Source organism: Amborella trichopoda, chromosome 6, assembly GCF_054954075.1.
Source record: "Amborella trichopoda isolate Santa Cruz 75 chromosome 6, AtrichopodaSantaCruz75HAP2 v2.0, whole genome shotgun sequence".
Lineage (NCBI taxonomy): Eukaryota > Viridiplantae > Streptophyta > Magnoliopsida > Amborellales > Amborellaceae > Amborella > Amborella trichopoda.
Genome location: NC_142341.1, coordinates 37,969,389 through 37,988,456, shown reverse-complemented (window position 1 = coordinate 37,988,456; position 19,068 = coordinate 37,969,389). Strand labels below are relative to the sequence as shown.

General features: G+C 38.0%; 1 protein-coding gene across 27 annotated transcripts in view; it reads right to left on the bottom strand.

Moving 5' to 3' along the window:
• The window catches only part of ABCB26 (transporter associated with antigen processing protein 1), an 88,672-nt gene extending 70,668 nt beyond the window's left edge, over positions 1 to 18,004 (bottom strand). For 17 of the 27 annotated variants that reach the window (XR_016058269.1, XR_016058267.1, XR_016058268.1 and 14 more), the window contains exons 1-2: positions 17,286 to 18,004; positions 8,945 to 9,072 (exon numbers count right to left, since the gene is read on the bottom strand). Coding sequence is in view for 5 of the 27 variants with exons in the window: in XM_088870472.1 (XP_088726598.1) it covers positions 8,945 to 9,072; positions 17,286 to 17,897 (740 nt within the window). In the remaining 22 variants the exon portion in view is untranslated. The remainder of the gene's footprint in view (positions 1 to 8,944; positions 9,073 to 17,285) is intronic. The other 10 variants (XR_016058274.1, XR_016058273.1, XR_016058275.1 and 7 more) reach the window with 3 other exon arrangements.
• Positions 18,005 to 19,068: the final 1,064 nt, after the last annotated feature.

Sequence of the window (19,068 nt, the reverse complement as noted above, 5' to 3'; positions counted from 1 at the left end):
CCGCCCGAATTGGCGAACATCCACAATGTCTTCCATGTGTCTTTGTGGAGAAGTATCAACTCGACCCGTCCCATGTTCTAAAGTATGAACCTATATCGATCAGAGAAGACTTGACCTTCATTGAGCGGCCAGTTCAGATATTGGATAGAAGGATGCAGGTACTGCATAATAAGGAGATTCCTCTGGTCCATGTTTTGTGGCAATACCATTCACGAGAAGAGTCGACTTGGGAACGGGAAGATAAGATCCGAAAGAAGTACCCCCATTTGTTTGATTAGCAGATGTACGATTTTGATGATAAAATCCTTTTTAAGGGGGGGATGATGTAAGGACCCGAACGTTTTCGACGTGTTGTAGTGCGCCGGCGAATCGACGGCAAGAGGGAGCTGGCGCGAAAGCACTTTTGAGAGTACTGGCGGATCAGTGCGTTGTTAAGCGCGGGTAGACTATTGAGCCACTGGGCGTGGATGGATTGTGTGCAGAGGTGCACGGATGGCTATTGCGCTTTTGAGCGTGGGAGGATTGGAGTGCAGTTAAGCGCAGACAGACAGCACACGCACCGAGACTGCAGGCAGATGAGTCCGCTGCTGGGAACGCTTGCGGTTGTGTGCGCCGTTGACCGCCGGCGATCGCACAAAAAAGCGTGGGCAGTTGATCGCGCAGTCGGGCACAGATGGCAAGACGCGCGTTGAAGGCGCGAGCCGATGAGCGTGCCGCTGGGCGCGGGTGGTGTACGATAATCTAGGGAGCTACTTCCCTCTCATATTCTCTCTCTCCATGCATGTGTGCCAATTGGCCAATGCTTGTTGTACTCATAATCATGATGTCTCCCATGCTTGCGCTCTCTCTATCCTCATGCATGCCTCTGGTGGTGCTACTTGCCATTAGCATGCTGCCACCCTTTTTTGCTTATATATACCCCCTTCACACCCATCCATTGGGTGTGCTTTCTCACTCTACCCCCTGCCCTTCTCACCCACGTTCTCCCCCTTTTTGCCTTAAGACTTTGAGCTTTGAGACCTTTCCCAGCCTTAAGCCTTTGAGCTTGAACCCATCCTTACGAGCATGGCATTTGGAGCGAAATCTGTGTGGAGAACTTTGGAGTTTCATTTAGTGCTGTAAGTGGATCTGGTTTCCATATTTTCATGCTTTAGATTGATGCATGTTTGCTTAGCTTATCAAAGTTTGAGATTTAAGTACGAGCATGGGTGCGAAAATGGGCGTGGATGCATGTTACCGAAATCCTGCTAGAGTGCACTCTGTTTCCAAAACTGTGGCTCCAGTTTGAGAAACTGTTTGAGTATCCTATATATCTCCTTATATCATGCAATTTTGTGGAAACGTAGCTCATTGAATCTATTTTATCATGGAAAAGACCTCTTGTTAATATCCTTTTTGGTTTAAAAGTTATTTACCATCTTCTGAAGCATACCAGATTTGTGAAATGAAATTCCAAGGATTTAAAGTGTTTTTGTGTATAGCTTTTTAATAACCAAAACATATCAGAATGAAGTCAAACTACTTTTAAATGATAGCTAAATAAGTCTATTTTAAAACTGGTTTTGGAATCATGATAAAATTCCTTATAGCTTGAAAGTTATTCCTAAAGTTATTCCCAATCTCCATGAGGATGTCACACCGGGTTTTCTGCTGTAAAAACAGGAACTTTCCAGAACTGTTACTTGTTTTGTGTGAAGCATTTCACTGACCAAAATATATCAGAATAAGGTCAAACCACTTCTAAATGAAAGATAAATAAATATATTTTGAAAATGGTTTTGGAATCATGATAAAATTCCCTATGGTTTGAAAGTTATGTCTGTTTTCCTCTAAGTATGTCATCCTGGATTTTCTGCTATGAAAACAAGAATTTTTTTCAAGAACATCAAATAGTTTGGCAAACTTCAACCAAAAATTTGGGGTTACCCCCTTCATAAAAGTTGTGTTTTCATGAGCTCAGATTGTTATAAAATTGGTTCAAGTCCAAATGATATTTTTATCTCATGATATGCCTATATAAGTGCATCGTGTTCACTGTGAAAAACCAGAAAAATAGTCGGAATGTCTTTTGAGCTCATGAGCCTGATGATATGTAGTATGCTTTGGACAAATTGTTGTTTCATATGAACCTGTCTCTGTTATGATATGCGGGCATGAAAGCATTCTCTGTTATGAAATGAAGGCATGATAATGAAGCATACACTGTTAGGGAATAAATGCATGCTCCGTTATGAAATGAATGCATGACAATGAGGCATATTCTGTTATGAAATGCTCTGTCATGATATGAATGCAGGTAGTAAGACATGCTCTATCATGTTATGAATGCATGTAGTGAGACATGCTCTGTTATGATATGTGTACATGTTATGATACATGTTTTAATATGACATATATACAAGATTTTGAGACATGCTATATGACATGTGATATGTGATTTATTAGCATGCTTTGAGCGTATTGCATGACCATACTATGATATGTGATTGATTGACATGCTTTGAGCGTATTGCATGACCATACTGTGATATGTGATTAATTGGTATAATTTGAGCATATTGCATGACCATACTGTGATATGTGATTCATGGGCATGCTTTTGAGCGTATTGCATAACCATACTGTGATATGTGATTGATTGGCTTGCTTTGAGCGTATTGCTTGACCATACTATGATATGTGATTGATTGGTATGCTTTGAGCGTATTGCATTGCCATACTATGATATGAGATTGATCGGCATGCTTTGAGCATATTGCATTGCCTGACTTGTGACCTCTCTGACTCGCCCAATGATAGGATGGGAGTCGGGGTAGATGATGTTTGGGTGGTCGTTCCCCCATTCATAGTGATTGGCACTCAAAAGGCGTAACACTCCTAGCCAAAGTAGCATAAGGGGTAGTGTCTTGCAAGGCCATCGCCTATTAAAAGCCCCAAAAGCGCGTTGGGGACTGTGTGTGTGAAAACATTACGTAATGGATTCCCCCATTTGTCATTGTTTTCCCTCCTGAGTGATGCTAGAAATCCTAAGCCATGGGATTGGCTTGGTCTGATGGATAGGGCTTCTACTTCGGGAGTAGGCGAATTAGGGAGCGAGTTAGTTGGTAATTGTTGATGCTTACCTTCATATGTTGATTTGCTAAGATTTGCATGGTTGAATGATTTGATTGACCTTCGCTTCCTATCATATGTGATTGATCTGATTTTGTTACTGCTTCACTATGAATCATGCACGGCACACTCATAGATATGATTATGATGCACGACTCATGTTTTATAAGAATGGCATAGCACCTTGAGCATTGTTGTGAGATGACATTCATAGGAAGGAAAGCATGGCACTGTGGTCTGCTTACAGGGCTTTATAGCTCACTCCTTTAACTTTCACCTATGTAGAGTGATAGCTGTCGTGTTTTGTGGAAGGGCGTTCCTGTGATCGCGGCTGGCGGTTGCAGCCCCGTACTTCTTGAGGAAGCTTCGCTTTGATTGTACGTGTTAGATGGCAGTTTGGCCATACAGTTGTTCTTGCTTTGGAACTATGTATTATTGTTGGGCCTTTGGTGCCTTGGACTCTCTTGTAATATTTTGGATCTACCTTACGAAATTTTGGGACTTGAATTGCCCAGTATGTTTGTGAGTTGTGTGCTTCGTGTTTTGTTAGTTTGGTTTTTATTTTTTGTGGTTGGCTTTGATTTCTATCTTTTCAAAGCGTTGAGCACACTCCCACCTGAGTGGCATTCGCTACATGTGGTCACGGTTCCCGCACCCTATCGTCCTCCGGTGTGTCCGGCAGGTGGTAGAGGAGGGGTCGTGACAATGTCGAAGCTAACTTTTGCGCTAAGCGCAAGGTCAGCTCTTCTACTTGCCTTCTCAAAATTTTGATCTCAAGCTCTTAGAGATCTCGGAGGTCTCGCTCTCGCTGGATGGGTTGAGTCTCGATACCCGGCCATAGACCTTGTCCACGACCCATGAGGCCAATCGGCGAGCACTATGATCTACAAGAATCGACTATGCTCTGATACCACCTGACAAAGTATAAACTTTTACCAGCAAACAACACCAGCAAAATTAACCACGTTTAAGAGAGAGAAATAAAAATCATGAAGGAAATCACAAAAAGAAAGAACAAAACTTGCAGATACGAGTATTCTAGCACGGACCATAAGCAAAGGAGAAGAAAAAACACCCACAAAGGGCTCTCTCTCACACTCTACAGGATCTCAAAGATCATTTTTTTTCCATTCATAAAATTCAAATCCCCAATTACAATTCGTGTGCTCCTTTTTATAGAAGTTTACATTCACCACCCTAAAGTTAACTACTAAAATAAATAGCTAACAAAATGTTATTGACTCAATTCCTACCCTCGCCTTGCACGTCCTATTCCAAAAAAACATAATAAACCTTCCTAATCTAACTTAATATTTTATTAACAACCTAATCTACTCCTATGAGCTAAGAAAAAAACCTCCTTATAAAAAGGAAACTACCAATTAATACCCTACCATTTATAACTAAAATACTTATCTTACCAAAACTACACCCTTATCTCTTATTCTCACGCACTAACACATACCCACGTTAATCTTAGGAAGCTAACTCTATCAACTAATCATGCACCAACAATTACCATTATACTTTGCAACTAATAACTTACCCATTCCATAAAAGATAACTCCTATTTAAAACCCATAAAGATAACTAAAGCTGACCTTCCTTTGCTACACGTCCAAACCCACAAGATAACTTTCCTAAAATTATCTAAAGAGAACCATCTAACCATCATATTCTTATTTCTAAAAAGTTTTAACTCTAATAAAAAAAAAAATTCTACCCAATCTCTAAAAATAAAATTAACAAAAATAAAATTAAAAATTGTAGCATCCAAATTTTGATCTGCATCAGGTGCCCACCTTATACTATATAAGTGAGGCACACCTCTAAATTTTGTTGGAAGATGTAGTTCTGGTATTGAAACCTCATGATGGCTTGACAATTATTGTGCTAACCCTAATTATGAATTTTAAAGTTCTAAAAATGGTGCAGATCAAATACATTTATATGCACTTGAAAATCTTGAACATAGATGGTCCAGATAACTTTTACAAGATGCAGCATTTTTGGGACTTGAAATTCATTTTTTCTTTATATTCATATATCTCGAGGTCGAGATTAGAAGGTTTTCCAACTTTGCAACACTCTTTTGTACTGGATTTTTATGCACACCTTAATTCTCTAGTATAAGGTTGCAACTTTATATAAACTTTTTCAATGAGTGGAAGTCAAGTGGCACTTTTATCATCCTCATATGAATATTGTTGAAATTTTCAAGACGATTACTTTGAAACTATCGTCGCATTTTTGTAAAAATTTCATGTGTACCATTAATTAACAAGTAAGCTATCTAAAAAAGAAATTTTTACCCAAAAAAGGACTTTTCAATAATAACACCAATCAGAACTCATTCTAACATTGTATTTTGAATGATACACACACACACACACAGAGAACTGCATTAGGAACTTTGTAGTCAAAATTAACAATGACAAACTGGTAAGTCCACTAAGATAAATGCAGTACCAAATATTAAAATATTACTTGTCTTCAGCATACATCCACCATTGTTGATCATAAGCATTTCATAGCATCCGTTAGTACCTTTTTTTGATAAGGCCCACACCAAGTGGCCTAATAATTAATAGGTCATCCATATCATTTTCAGAATCTCCCTATAGTTTCTCAAATAAAATTGCATATAAGTCATATTTCTAAGCCAAGGGCAAAATCATATAACTTTTTTCAAGAAGTCCCAATATGCACCGTTCTCATCCCAACATCTCTAACTCTATAATCCCAAGAAACAATAGTTACAAGAACACATGGAGAGAGTGAACAAAAGTTTAATACTTCAGCATCCTCAGAGGAATCCAAGCCTCAACGATCAATTTCCTCCTCGATTTGTGTGCATAAACTTTTTCAGGATTGTGTATAGACATTAGAAAACTTATGTTTTGAGTATCTTCTCCTAAAGCTCTCCATGGCTGCATTGTTTCTTAAAAGATGTCTCTTATGTTACAATAATCACATACCAATACCACTCCACTTGAAACATATCAATGGAAGAAAGAATTTGAAACTACTCAAGTTTCTATCACAATCAAAACAGCATGGGAGAAGCAAGAACTAGAAAAGAGAAGATGATGACTAAAGCAAAAATTTGCAATACCTACTTACCTCCTAGATCAGTAAACTAGAGGCCATAGTATCATTAGGAATTGATTTGGACTCTCAATGGAGCGGGTCACCCAGGCAAAGGAGGATGTGGTGGTGCTTGTTAAGAAGTTCATTAGGCACCGCTACCTGTCGCTAATAATAATAGCTATAGTGACTTACGAGATTCGTTTAGGAAATTATACAAAGATATGCCTAGCATATACATTCTCCCTTCACAATCATGTCTCTTCTGCTTACTAGTCTCACTTCCACACTACATTCACTCTTCACCCCTCAATCCTTCTAGTGCAGCTAACATATTCCCTGTTATGGCACTGCAAATATTGCTGACAAGCACATTTATCTCCAAGGTCCACATCCATTGCAAGACCACGAATCCAATTTGCAAGATTCTATCATCCTGTGTATATGCATGCCAGCCTCATTGAATCAGAAACACATCAATTTAAGAATTTCAAATGAGGAAAGCAAACACAAAGGAACTCCAGTGTTAACTGCCACTATCTCACCAAATCATTCCAACAGACAGCTACCTGCCACTTCTCACCCATTGTTTCCTTCTTCTTGCCAGACCTCCCACTGTAGCTGTGATAATTGGTTTTCTTCTATCCTCACTAATAAGTGGTCATGTTGTTACTCTATCTCATTCATTCCTGTCCATGTGACCTCCATGTGACCTTCACTCATGCTAACCACAATGAATCCCATTTCTGGTTAGTATATGTTCCCAATAAATACTACTGGCCCTTCCACTGAAATATTCCCCTTAACCCCCTTTGCTACTTCCTCTATTTCATACCACCCCTCTTCACATAGCTCCAATGGGATTCTTCACTATCCAAGTCCACTGTAGTTCTTCCAACAACCCAGACTTCTCGCTCAAATTCAACAATTATTTGTTGGAAATTTGGTAGTTCTGGGAACCTGTTGCTTGATTCACATTTGAATCCCCAAACACCTCTCTCACACCATTTTAACGCACCTACGTTACAGTGATCAAGACCCAACATATGCAATTCTTTCTTCTAGGCAGCTCACCTATATTCACCAACAATGAGAACCTACTCATGAACTCTTACAACCACAGATGCCAAGAGCAGCATTATTTCCACGATACTCATTCTAACAGATCTTCATGGTTTCTCATTTTATAATATTGATCTCCTCAAGGACGGAATGTCAAGAAGGCATAATTCTAGCTTTCAAAAGATTTTATTTTGGTCCATTCGGCTTCAGCTTAGTGGTACAAATGTTAGTTTGGATGAGGGAGGTCAAGGGTGCGATCTCTAGAAATTAATCCTCAAAAAACCAAACAAGCCCACCTACCCTTTTTCTTAAAGGCAATTAGTTTCAGCTATTTACCTTCTTTAGGCCATTTGGAATGTTATACAACCAAATTCAAGCCTAACTTCTACTAGTAATCCTTCTGAAATATATCAATTCCTGTTGTCTCTTGTATCTTGATCCATAATTCCCATCGGCCATTACCCATTGCCAAAGGAAATGTCCATATTCTCAAATGTGCCATAGGAATTGACTGATGTATATCAGTACTATTACAAAGCCTGGACTACTAAAGATGCAGTCACCAGCCTCCCATGGCTAACCTCACACGACATATGATGCCCATAGAGGCTAGAAAGCTAAACGTATACCCCTTACCATGAATCTAAACGTATACCCCTTACCCCTCACAATTAAACTACTTATGATCCCTGCCACTGCATATATATCCTTTGAAGTCTAGTCTAGTCCTTCAGGTGCCATAATAGATAAAACTACTTTGACCCCTTTGCAACATTCATTGGATGACTAATGAGTAACATACTAGTCATTTGAATGGGGCAATAACTAGTTTAGACCATAAGATCAGTTATTGGAGCAGTTCACAATGCCACCTTCATAGAGGAATTGATTTGTGCAGTAACACGGATATGAAGAAAGTTATGAGAAATGGTTATCATGAAGGGATTGTATACTATAAGACCATTTACCTTTAGTACAAGAAGGTACAACCACTATTAGCCACTTGATGTGAAATCAGGTGGCTACGTGTAGTTTGGCAAAATGCGATAATTATTTTTGAACTTTAAGTGCAGTTAGTAGCAGGTCCCCAACCGGCTAAGGGTGATATTGACCTTCATATACCATACTTAAAAGTTCTTATTGTGTACTTTATCGCTCATGAAAAATATAATAATGATTTATACATATAGGAAGCCCAAAAAGTCATTTCAAAACCCACAAAGACATTTTGACAATTTTTTGTCAGAATGGCTAGACAATATTACGAGTGTTTTTATGAAGGCCGTAGCCAACGTTCTAGACTCTTTAATGAACCTATGGTGCACTTTTAAGATAAAGAATAGGTTCAGTATTTCAGTTGTACTTTTTCACAGACTTCGAGATTTACCGAGTTCCATTATTTTCCAGTATCAATTGAAATTCACCGCAAATTATTTTTGGGGCAAAATGTTTTACGAGAAACTCAAAATGCCAACAAATTATTACATAGAAATCATTGAAAATCTCTTTCAGGTATTCTAAATAACATTGATTTAAGTATCTCTTTCAGTATCTCCGAGACTGAATCCTTCTCTACTAACATGATTGCAATGATGTCTATGATGCTACAGTACCTTCCTATAGAATGCCTTCATTTACAAATTCAACCTAGCAAGAAATCAGGTTTATTACAGAAGATTATGACCTGAATATTCCAAAAGTACAACACATCAGGATCAAGAGCTGCACATTTTTTTGGAATATGGAAGTTGGGCCATTTTGTGCAGAAAATATAGTAGCTGTCAAGAAGTTTGGTATTGAAATCTCAGAAGCCTGCCAGAACAACATATAAAAACAATGAGTAAAAAATCAAAAACTAGAAAGTACTACATAGATGTATGACCATGACTAAGTCTTCTTTATCTGGCACTCTATATTCGATTATATTTGTGCATTAGCATAGAGGATTGCATGCGTTTATATTATCAAATACAAGTGTTTACTCCATCAAACACAAGTCGGACATTTACTCTGTTCACAAACTAGTTCAGGTCTAGGATAAATTCTTCTAGATCATACCAGCATGCATCAGATAATGAGTGAAAGACATGTGATGCTGGAAACATAGATGTCTAGAACAAGACACATGGAAAACAATATGTGGGTCAAAGGAGAAAATAGAGATTGCAAGTTACCCATGCTACTTAACATAACCCTTTCACTTCCACTTTTACCTATTAGAGCACGCATACATATTTGATATGTTTTTTTGAATAATACATATTTGATATATCACTATGCAGGTATTGACCAATGTGTGTATTGTTCATGTGAGTATAGACACGCAGGCAAAACATTTATCAGAATAGAACAAATATCCCACACTTTGAAATATTAGACAAGAGATCATGATTTATGAATCCAGAAAGATGTGCATACTTTAGGATCTAATACAATATCAAAAGAGGAGACCCTTGCATGGAGAATGTATTCATTTGGTTATAGAATGTGGGTGGATGACCCATGCTCTCATAGATGTAAATGACTAAAGTACCATCAGCATCAGCCATACATGTATAACCAATGATGAAAATTTCGGCTGCCTAGGGCGCCTAGGGGCCTTACTGAACATAGGGCCTCAGCAGGGCCCTATGTGGTGTTGCTCTCAGGCGCCTGCCTAGGCCGCCCGATGGTGCTCTTGGCCAACAGTGGAAAAAAGGCCCTAGGCCAAGGGCAAAATTGGCCATTTCCCCCCTTAAAAGCAGGGGAAGGGCTTTGGTGAGCAATTTACCCCCCCCACCAAAAAAAAAAAAACCCATTTTTGTATTTGGATATTGAAAAACGACCACAAATACAAGATTTTGTATTTTTATGTAGATTGACAATTTTTTAACTTTCCGATGCTTATTGAGACTTGAAGTGGTTGTAAAAGAAGTCTTTCAGCAATCAAAAGTCACCAATTTGAGCCAAGTTTGATTGGCTTTGACAGGTTGGTGTATTTCATTTCTCGGTTTTTGGTTGGGTCTTGATTTTTTCTTATTTTAAATTTGGCTAGTATTTATGCACTGTTTTTTTCATTTTTTGCTTTATATCATTGCCTATTGGTGCGCAGGTTTTATTTTGAGTTTTTTTTTACATTTAAGTCAGCCTTTTTTCCTGGGCATGCAGATTGTCAAAATATTGAGAAGGTATATTAATTTTTTCTACTTTGTTGCCTATCTGTGCTTTTTTGGATGGTCACTTTTTATATTTAAGGTGACATTAGCAGCTTTATTGTATATTTTGATGATTGTGATTTATGTTATTGATTCAATAACCAGTTTGAGTTCTGCATTTTAGACGACATAGTTATTTAGTAAACTATTGTATAAAATAATAGTTAAATTATAACCCCTTCTTAATTGGGTTGTGTTCCTTACTCAATATTTGGGTAGTTGAAAATTGTTTTGAGAATTAATCTGGATTTTGTGGATTTATCTAGACATTGGACTTGTCATAAATGTATTTTGTCCCAATCCTAACACCACGAATGAGGTAGCTTGCAGCTTTGTAAAAAGAAGTATAATGCTGACATTAATCAATTGAAGACACACTTGGCCAGCATTAGAGGGGATGTAGCCCCACATACACAAGGGCCTGGAGATGTTAGGAAGAGATGTTATATCATTAACATGGGGGCCAAAGAAGAGAGAAGAGTCGAAGAAACAAATATGAAGACATCATGAGATCTATAGATAGTTTTGGAAGATGAAGATGAAGATGAAAATGCGGAGGAACGGGGCTCCATTCTAAACCAAGCACATTGGGATTTGGTCATAAGAGGCCGCGAAGAAGGGGGGCTATTGATCTTACTTGCCCCCTTCCAATCCTGAGGTGGTACTTCATGAAAGGGCACAAACTAGAATTGAGAGCCATTTTAAGGAAGAGGATAGGGATTGGATCTCTCAATATGTAAGCAAATGGTATTATCAAGCTTGTATGCCATTGAATACTACTAGCATGAAGTGGTTCCAAGCCACGTTGGAGGTAGTGGGGCAATTTGGGCCAGGAAAAAAGGCCCCTACACCTTATAAGCTCAAGGCTCCTTTATCGGAAAAAAAGGTGAAGCTCGCAAATTGGTACCTCAAGACCCATAAGGATGTCCATTATTACAGATACTTGGACCAATAAGAGGACAAGAAGCATTATAAACTTAATGGTTAATTGTCCTATGGGAACAATTTTTTGAGGTCCATTGATGCATTTGAGAAGGTTCATGATGAGAGATTCACATTTGAATTAGTATATAAGTGTATTGAGGAGGTGAGGAGGCAAAACTGTTACTGACATGAATAAGACCAATATGGCGGCTGCTAAGATGTTAGAGTTCAAGAGGCCGTATATTTTCTATACGCCTTGCGGCGCATTGCATTGATATCACGCCTGAGGCAATTAGCAAGATGAAAGTGGTGGGAAAAATAATAAAGAAAGTAAAACTGTAACAATTTTTAATTTACAGCCACACAAATGTCTTAGCCATGATGAGGGCCTATGCAAAAGATAAGGACTTGGTGAGGCCAAGGGTCACAAGGTTTGCAACTTCATACTTCTCTTTGTATTCTCTTAATGAACAAAGAGACAAGCTTAGAACCATGCTGGTCTCTTCATATTGGAAGGAAAGCAAGTGGTCTAAGGATGGAAGGGGAAAAAGGTATTTGATATTGTTTAACACCCGTTATTTAGAATGGGATTAAGCATTGCATCAATCTTTAGAGCCACTCGTAAAAAGTACTGCACCTTGCAGATAGTGAAATAGAACTGGCAATGGGGCATATGCACAAGGCAACGGAGGTCGCAAAAGAAGAATCAAGAAACACTTGAAGAATGATGAAAGCAGATATGTCCCTATTTTGAAAAATGTAGACGACAAATAGGATTTATAGCTGAAGAGGCCCCTACACCTAAGAGGGTACTATCTAAACCTTGCTTACTAATATACTAATTTTGAGTTAGAGTGTAAGGCTTATTTCATGCAAGCAAATAACAAGTGCACTGTGAAGCTCAACCCTGACTTAGATGTCCAAGACAAAGTATTTATGGAACTTGACATGTATCGAGACTCCATAGGGACACTTGGGACGGACAGCACCGAGGCAAAGGACAAAAATATATCCATGTAAGTTGAAAATGTATTCATTATTTAAGTTCTTACGTCTTACTTTAAAGTTTAAATTTTTAACTTGACTTTCTAAATTTACTCATATATACGTACTTTACTCATTTTTTATGTATTGTAGCTTCATGGTGGGCCCACCATGTACAAAGTGCCCTCACTTGCAAAGCATGGCTCAACGGATTTTAAACTTAACTAGTACATCGTCCAGATGCGAGCGCAATTTCAACACATTTGAGATGGTAAATTCACCATTTGTCCTCATCTCCTACCACCCAAACTTGTACAATAATTTTTTTAAGTAATTAAAAACTAATAATGCAATGATGCATTATGAAACAGTTACATAGGAAGAAGGGAAATAGTTTTGAGCAGAAGAGGCCGAAAGACCTTGTTTTTATTTAGTAAAATCAGAAGTTGAACGAGCACCATTTAGAGTGGAATCAAATAATTGACCCCATCCTTGTGAAAGATGTGGACGAATAGCGCGAATGGTTGGTCAAGGAGGTTGCTGGCAATGAACATGCATTCGCAGGGGAGAGCTTGACATGGACCCAACTACCTGAGGCGTCTAGTATGGCCTTAATCCCTATGAGGACTAATAGATCTCAAACTCAAAGGAAGGGGAAGGCGAAGGGGAAGGGGAAGAGGCTAATAGGAGTATGATTAGAGAAGGAGGAGGCAGACTCAGAGGAGACAAGGGAAGAAGGTGAATACTAGGAGGAGGAGAAGGATGATTCTGATGATGAAGGCTTGAAATCATCATCATATTCTGGTACATTTAATGCTGGTCATGGATGTGGACATGATGTTGTGAGTGATGATGAGACTCAACCTCATATTTGAGTTCATCATATTTGTTGTCTACTTTTGAGTTTTGTTAGTTTATGCCCTTTGAGTTTAGGCTTTTTTTGCGGGTTATGAATTGTAAGATATGATCTATAATGACAAATCAACATTTCTAGTTATTGAGATATTCTATTGTTGCCTTACTTGGCTCTTGCTGCATAATCGATGAGTTTTGGGTAATTTTCATTCTTTTAATACCACTTTTAGTCATCCCATTCACAATTCAAAGTCACGTATGTTTAAGTTTGATCCCTTGAATAAAATTACACACAATGAACTAGCAAAACAAGGTTCATTAAACAAAAAAAATTAGATGTTTTGTGCACAAAAATAAGGGGGTTCAATAATTCACAAGGGGACGGAGCCCCCCACTACACAAGCCACCAGGTATCTGAGCGCCTGCGACCACCTAGGCGGTCGAATCCACATTTTTTAACATTGTGTATAACTAGTCAGCTCAGAGTCCCATGAGTCGCTTGGCCTCAGCAGGCGGCCAGCCTAGAACAACACATAGCTCGTGGGGTGTATATAATGTGCGGAGTTCTCCGGCAAGTATGGTAGAGACTTGACCAACTAATGCAAAACTCAAGCTGACTTGAATGAGTTCTCCATGGACTCAGCAAGTCTCTAAAGTACTAGCCGAAGTATTGCACTTCAAATAAAATATGCAGGGGGACAGAAATCCAGGACCCTGTTTTTTATCATTTTTCACCTTAGAGAAACCAATTTGAGTTCAAATTAGTCCATACACTAAATTTGAATGATCATCCTAAATCAATGAGATTTGAGCAGAAAAACAAATTTGTCTAATTCGAGTGATTGAGATTTTTGACCAAGGTTTGTCCAATGTGGTTTGTGATTTCTTCGCAATGGGTGGACAAAGTTTGAACAAATTCATTCCCTAAGCCTGTTTTTGGGTTATTCACCCAATCAAAGACTTGTTTGTTCTCAAAAAAAGATAAACGATCTCAGATTTGTGAGACTTTTATTTCAGATTTACCATTGAGGTTGTCTAATGAAGCTTTGACAAGGATTAGATGCATCGATTTGCACTGAGCTCGAATATTGGGAATTGGCCGCAAATTTTTTGTTACATCTCATTTTTGTCAATTAAAATCCATATAATTGACTTATTTTTTATTGATTTCACTCAATCTAGTAATACTTCAACCATTGTTGCATTTTATCAAAGAAATGAGTGATATCTAATTTGCTTTATTTTCAATTTTCATGTATACATTTATAATATTTTATCTATTTAAGTTTTCTATCCTTTAGATATTATTTTCCATCTTTTATAAACTTCTTCCATTTTTTTTTTTTTTTTTGAAGTTGTTAATTGTTTATAAACTTCTTACATTATTATGTTTATTTTTATTTTTCTGATCTTTAACAATTTTTTACTAGTTTTCCCCTTTTTCAGTTTTTTGAGCTCTTTAAGCATCTGGATACACACTTGGGCAAGTCAACTCCATGTCACCCAAGTCACTCATAATGGTCCATTGAGATCAATGGCCAAACAGTTTTTTGAACACTGCATATTACCAAGAGTAAAGAATGCATTGATAAAGGACAAAGAATTAAATAGCAAAATTATGAGCAAAAAATAGGCAGATGTAAATATGAAACCTTAAAGTATTCTACTCAACAACCTGCCACCCTCTTTAGTAAGGTCATGGCTAGCAATTGACAAAAATTATTGGCAAGAAAACACCACTTGCTTGTCCTCTTTCAACCTAATTGAGGTTGAGGAAGAGTGTACAAGTTATATGTACTTGTCAAATTTCCAATGAAGGTTGTTTCTTTCTCGTGTTATCAATTTATCTGCTTGTGGGTGTACACATGAACACAATGGTCAACAGATACTTTTCTTTTTTGAATCATATCTAATATTTTGCTATGAAAGTAGAAAAAATAATATACAACTGCAGTGATAACTGCCTGGATGGCATCCCACAACTGAAGACCAAAAAAAGACAGAAAAAGAGAGGCATCCCACTCCATCCTTGTCAAATGCATCAGTCAACGATTGGCACTATGAGGTACATGACAAAATAGAACCGGTTCAACAGAAAACAAATCAATGACCTCCGAAATATGATGGCTAACTCTCAAACCGGTACCTGCCACCTGCTTACCCATGGGATGGGTTTCAAAAATCTCCTTCAACTAAGAGGGGAACCAAGATTGACTAGTCACATTCTAATTCCCTAGAGGAATACTTTCATCTCAGCCAAAGTGGGGTCACATACCCCTAAGTGACCCAAGCATGCTATTAAAGATTTTCATCAGTTTTCTCAACAAAACCAAAAGCCATGGGTTAGGTGGTCAAGGGTGAAATCTGCCTCAAATTATTAGGACCATCCAAGATTGACAAACCACAATTCCAATTCCCACAAGCAACAAATTTCATCTCAACCTAAGTCACAGACCCCTACAGGACTCAAAAATGACATCAAACAAGTTCTTTGCTTTTTCCATGGTACCCAAAGCTTTCGGCTAAGTGGTCTCAGGAGTGCAATATGCCCTCAACTACACAACAGATCTGACAAGTGGAAACACTGGAACTCGGGTGATGAAACCCTTTATGTGTGGTCCATGGGATGCTTTCTCCCCTTCGTAGGTAATTTCTCCTTTCTCCCCAAATACCCCACAACATCCCCAATTATATAATTTCCACAGTGATTGAGCTCCACTGGGGAGAGAGATAGACATTGGTAACCAACTATGCATCACCCACTCTATACCAAAGGATGTCAACATTTGATCAAAACAGAAGAAGCTAGACTCTTACACATAATACACACACCAAGATGCTTCAAAAGTCCAGCCTCAATTTTCTAAATAATCAATAGTGAGGATTTTATCTGAGCACACAATCATCCAAAAGTTAGGACTGTAGGACAGTCAGAAACCTTCCAAACAAACCGAGGGACGACATTCCCCGATAGAAGTATCCCACAGCAAACTTCCCTTCACTCTCCTAGTCCCAAAATGAACATATTGAAACACTTCATTTTTCTGAACTTCAGGCAACTACAATCCCGTCACCAAAACACTTGTAGCACTCCTTGACCATGGCTTTAAGTATTAGAGCCACCCTAGAAACCTCTTGGTAAACCACTCAAAAGAGACCCTCAACCACACCAAATATCTAATAAATGTGCCAACACTACTAAACCTATGAGGTTGGCAAACTCCTCCATTTGAACAAGTGAGATTTATGTGATGAACTGCAACCACTACATGAGACATCTCTTATTTCTCTAATGTATTCACCACAAAAAAGCTAGCATATGGTATAGAAACATAAATAATTGGCAAGTTTGGAAGGATAACTTTATGGAGAACCCTTCCTGACAAGGATAATATGCAAGCTTCCTAAGGGAAAGCTTTTTCCCATATCTTCCACTACTGGGGTCTCAAAAACTTCTCTTCAATTTTCCAATAGCTATCCAATCTGCTTCTAAGTTCACCCCAATCATCATATTTCTCCTAAGAAAGTGAGAGGTCAGATCCCCACCTGGTTAACAGGTACCTCATATCCACCAAAAATGGACTTGGGTGTGGAATGAACCCCTTCCCTCCATTGATACAATGTGATAACTGAAAGTTGTTCCATCTTCTTCTAATACATATAAGTTATAATGCTTTGATGTCTAAGAAGCAACAATTCACCATAGGTATGCAAACAAATGATCGAGCATTATATTTCGTCCTCTTATAGATCACAATCACCAGCCCCAAGGCTTGGAAGTTCGAACTTAAATTACAGCAGGGCTTTTTTACTGATAATATTATCATAGTATATGTTTTCTTTTATGCATAATCACTTGCGCTTCTTCTGAAAAGCCAACACCATTCAAACAAGAACAAGGAAACGCTGCAAAAAATCTGAGGAATATAAACAAAAGAAAAGACCAATAAAATTCATTGTTATTATGGAAATGCAATTGACTAAAAACCACGATTCCGCTGTATTATAAAGCAAAAGGAGCCGATAAACCATAATTCAAGCACTAAATAATAGGATAAATAATCATACAGCTGCAACAATTACGGATGCAAAACCACCGATGATGACCCATCTATCATCAGAAACCAGATCCCACATCTTACGCAATGCAAAAAACACCGTCACCGATTTCTTGGCATCCCCTTCAACTGAATTACCAACTCTCCACCAGCTTCCACCAGGTAACACCGACCAGACCACTTCAAAAGCCCTCTGCAACTTCTCCAAAGAACCCCTAAATCTCCATTTTGAGTGCCTTCCACTAATTCCATCTTCTTCAAACTCCTCTTCGTTATGAAATGACTGTTCATCTGAGAATCCATCAGCCGAGGCTGCTGCTTTCAGAGGATAAAAGCAAGGACCCGATCGCCCACAGCTCCTGTAAGAAATGCTCTTGGCGGAAACCCTAGATAATAGGGTTTCACAAACGGAGAAGCGTGAAATGTGTGGGAATGAATCGGGTTTCATAAACAGCCATTGCGAGGAGGATATTCGGGATGTTTTCCTCTGTGACAGAAATAAACTGGTGTTAGAGTGAGTTGTCAGAGCCATGGAACTTATTAATGCATTCTGGTTTCTCTCACTAAATGCATCTTGGTAATATGCTCGGAGTTTCTTGGGTCTGCTATGTGAACAAGGCATGCATTATCCACTACAAAAAATCTCATCTCCTGAGTCTTAACAACCGTTCAAACACGTACGCGCCATATATCGGAACATGAAGGGGTCGACGAAATATATTGTCTCCGAAATATATTGTTTGCTTAATTTAATATATTATTAAGTAATACATTATCTGTAAATGGATTTTATTGTTTGGATAGTATTTCGAGTACCTTGGAAAATACATTGCTATTTGGCTATATCAGGAAAAGAAATATGAGAAATGTATTACCAGTATTTTATCAAAGCCACTTTGATCTTTCATTTTCTTTTATTAGAGTGATATAGTTCTTTGACCACATTTTAAGTTTATTCTTAAAAGCATCTCTTCTCAAATTCATTCCAAGATCCATTGCTCATTTTTAAAAGTTGATATAGGCTTTTTTATTAGCAATCATTGCTCAACAAACAGCTCCAACAAAATTATCTCTATTTTTTAAGTCCACTTAAGTTTCCTCCCTGTCTTGAGATTTAATCGAGTCATTGGAATTTCATTTGCCATGTCAAACATGAATTATCAAATATCACTATCACATCAACTATTAAAAAAAAATCACATGAAATGCATTCTTCTAATATAGCAATGTAAAATACAATTACAAAACTAAGTTATACATAAGCAAAATAAAATTTTGCATAGATTTAAAAAGGTCATGATGTCTAATAGAAAACATAAAGCAAAATCAAGTTTACATCCCATAAAAGTTTTTTTCATAAATCCATCTCAATTACAAAAATAAAAATTATGAGCTTCAATTAAGACGACTCCTATAATCTGCCCACATAATTAAGACTACTGTTATAATCTGCCCACATCCACAGCGCAAGGTCATCTCTGAGCTCAAACCACTCATCTCTCTCTCTTTGACTCCTCCTAAATACTTCCGATTTTGGAACTTCCATTAATGGTGGCTGGTTTTGATCAGTTATTACATCTTCATAATCAGGAAGGTCACCGTCTTCACTTAGAATGAAATTGTGTAAAATGCAGCATGCAACAACTCTCTTTACTTGTTTTTTGATTGGATAGGTAGTTGTCACTTTCAAGATACATAAATGTGCCTTCAAAACTCCAAAAGCACATTCAATGGCATTTCTGAATGAGAAATGTCGTTTATTAAACAACTCCTTGTAGGCATGTGATCTTTCT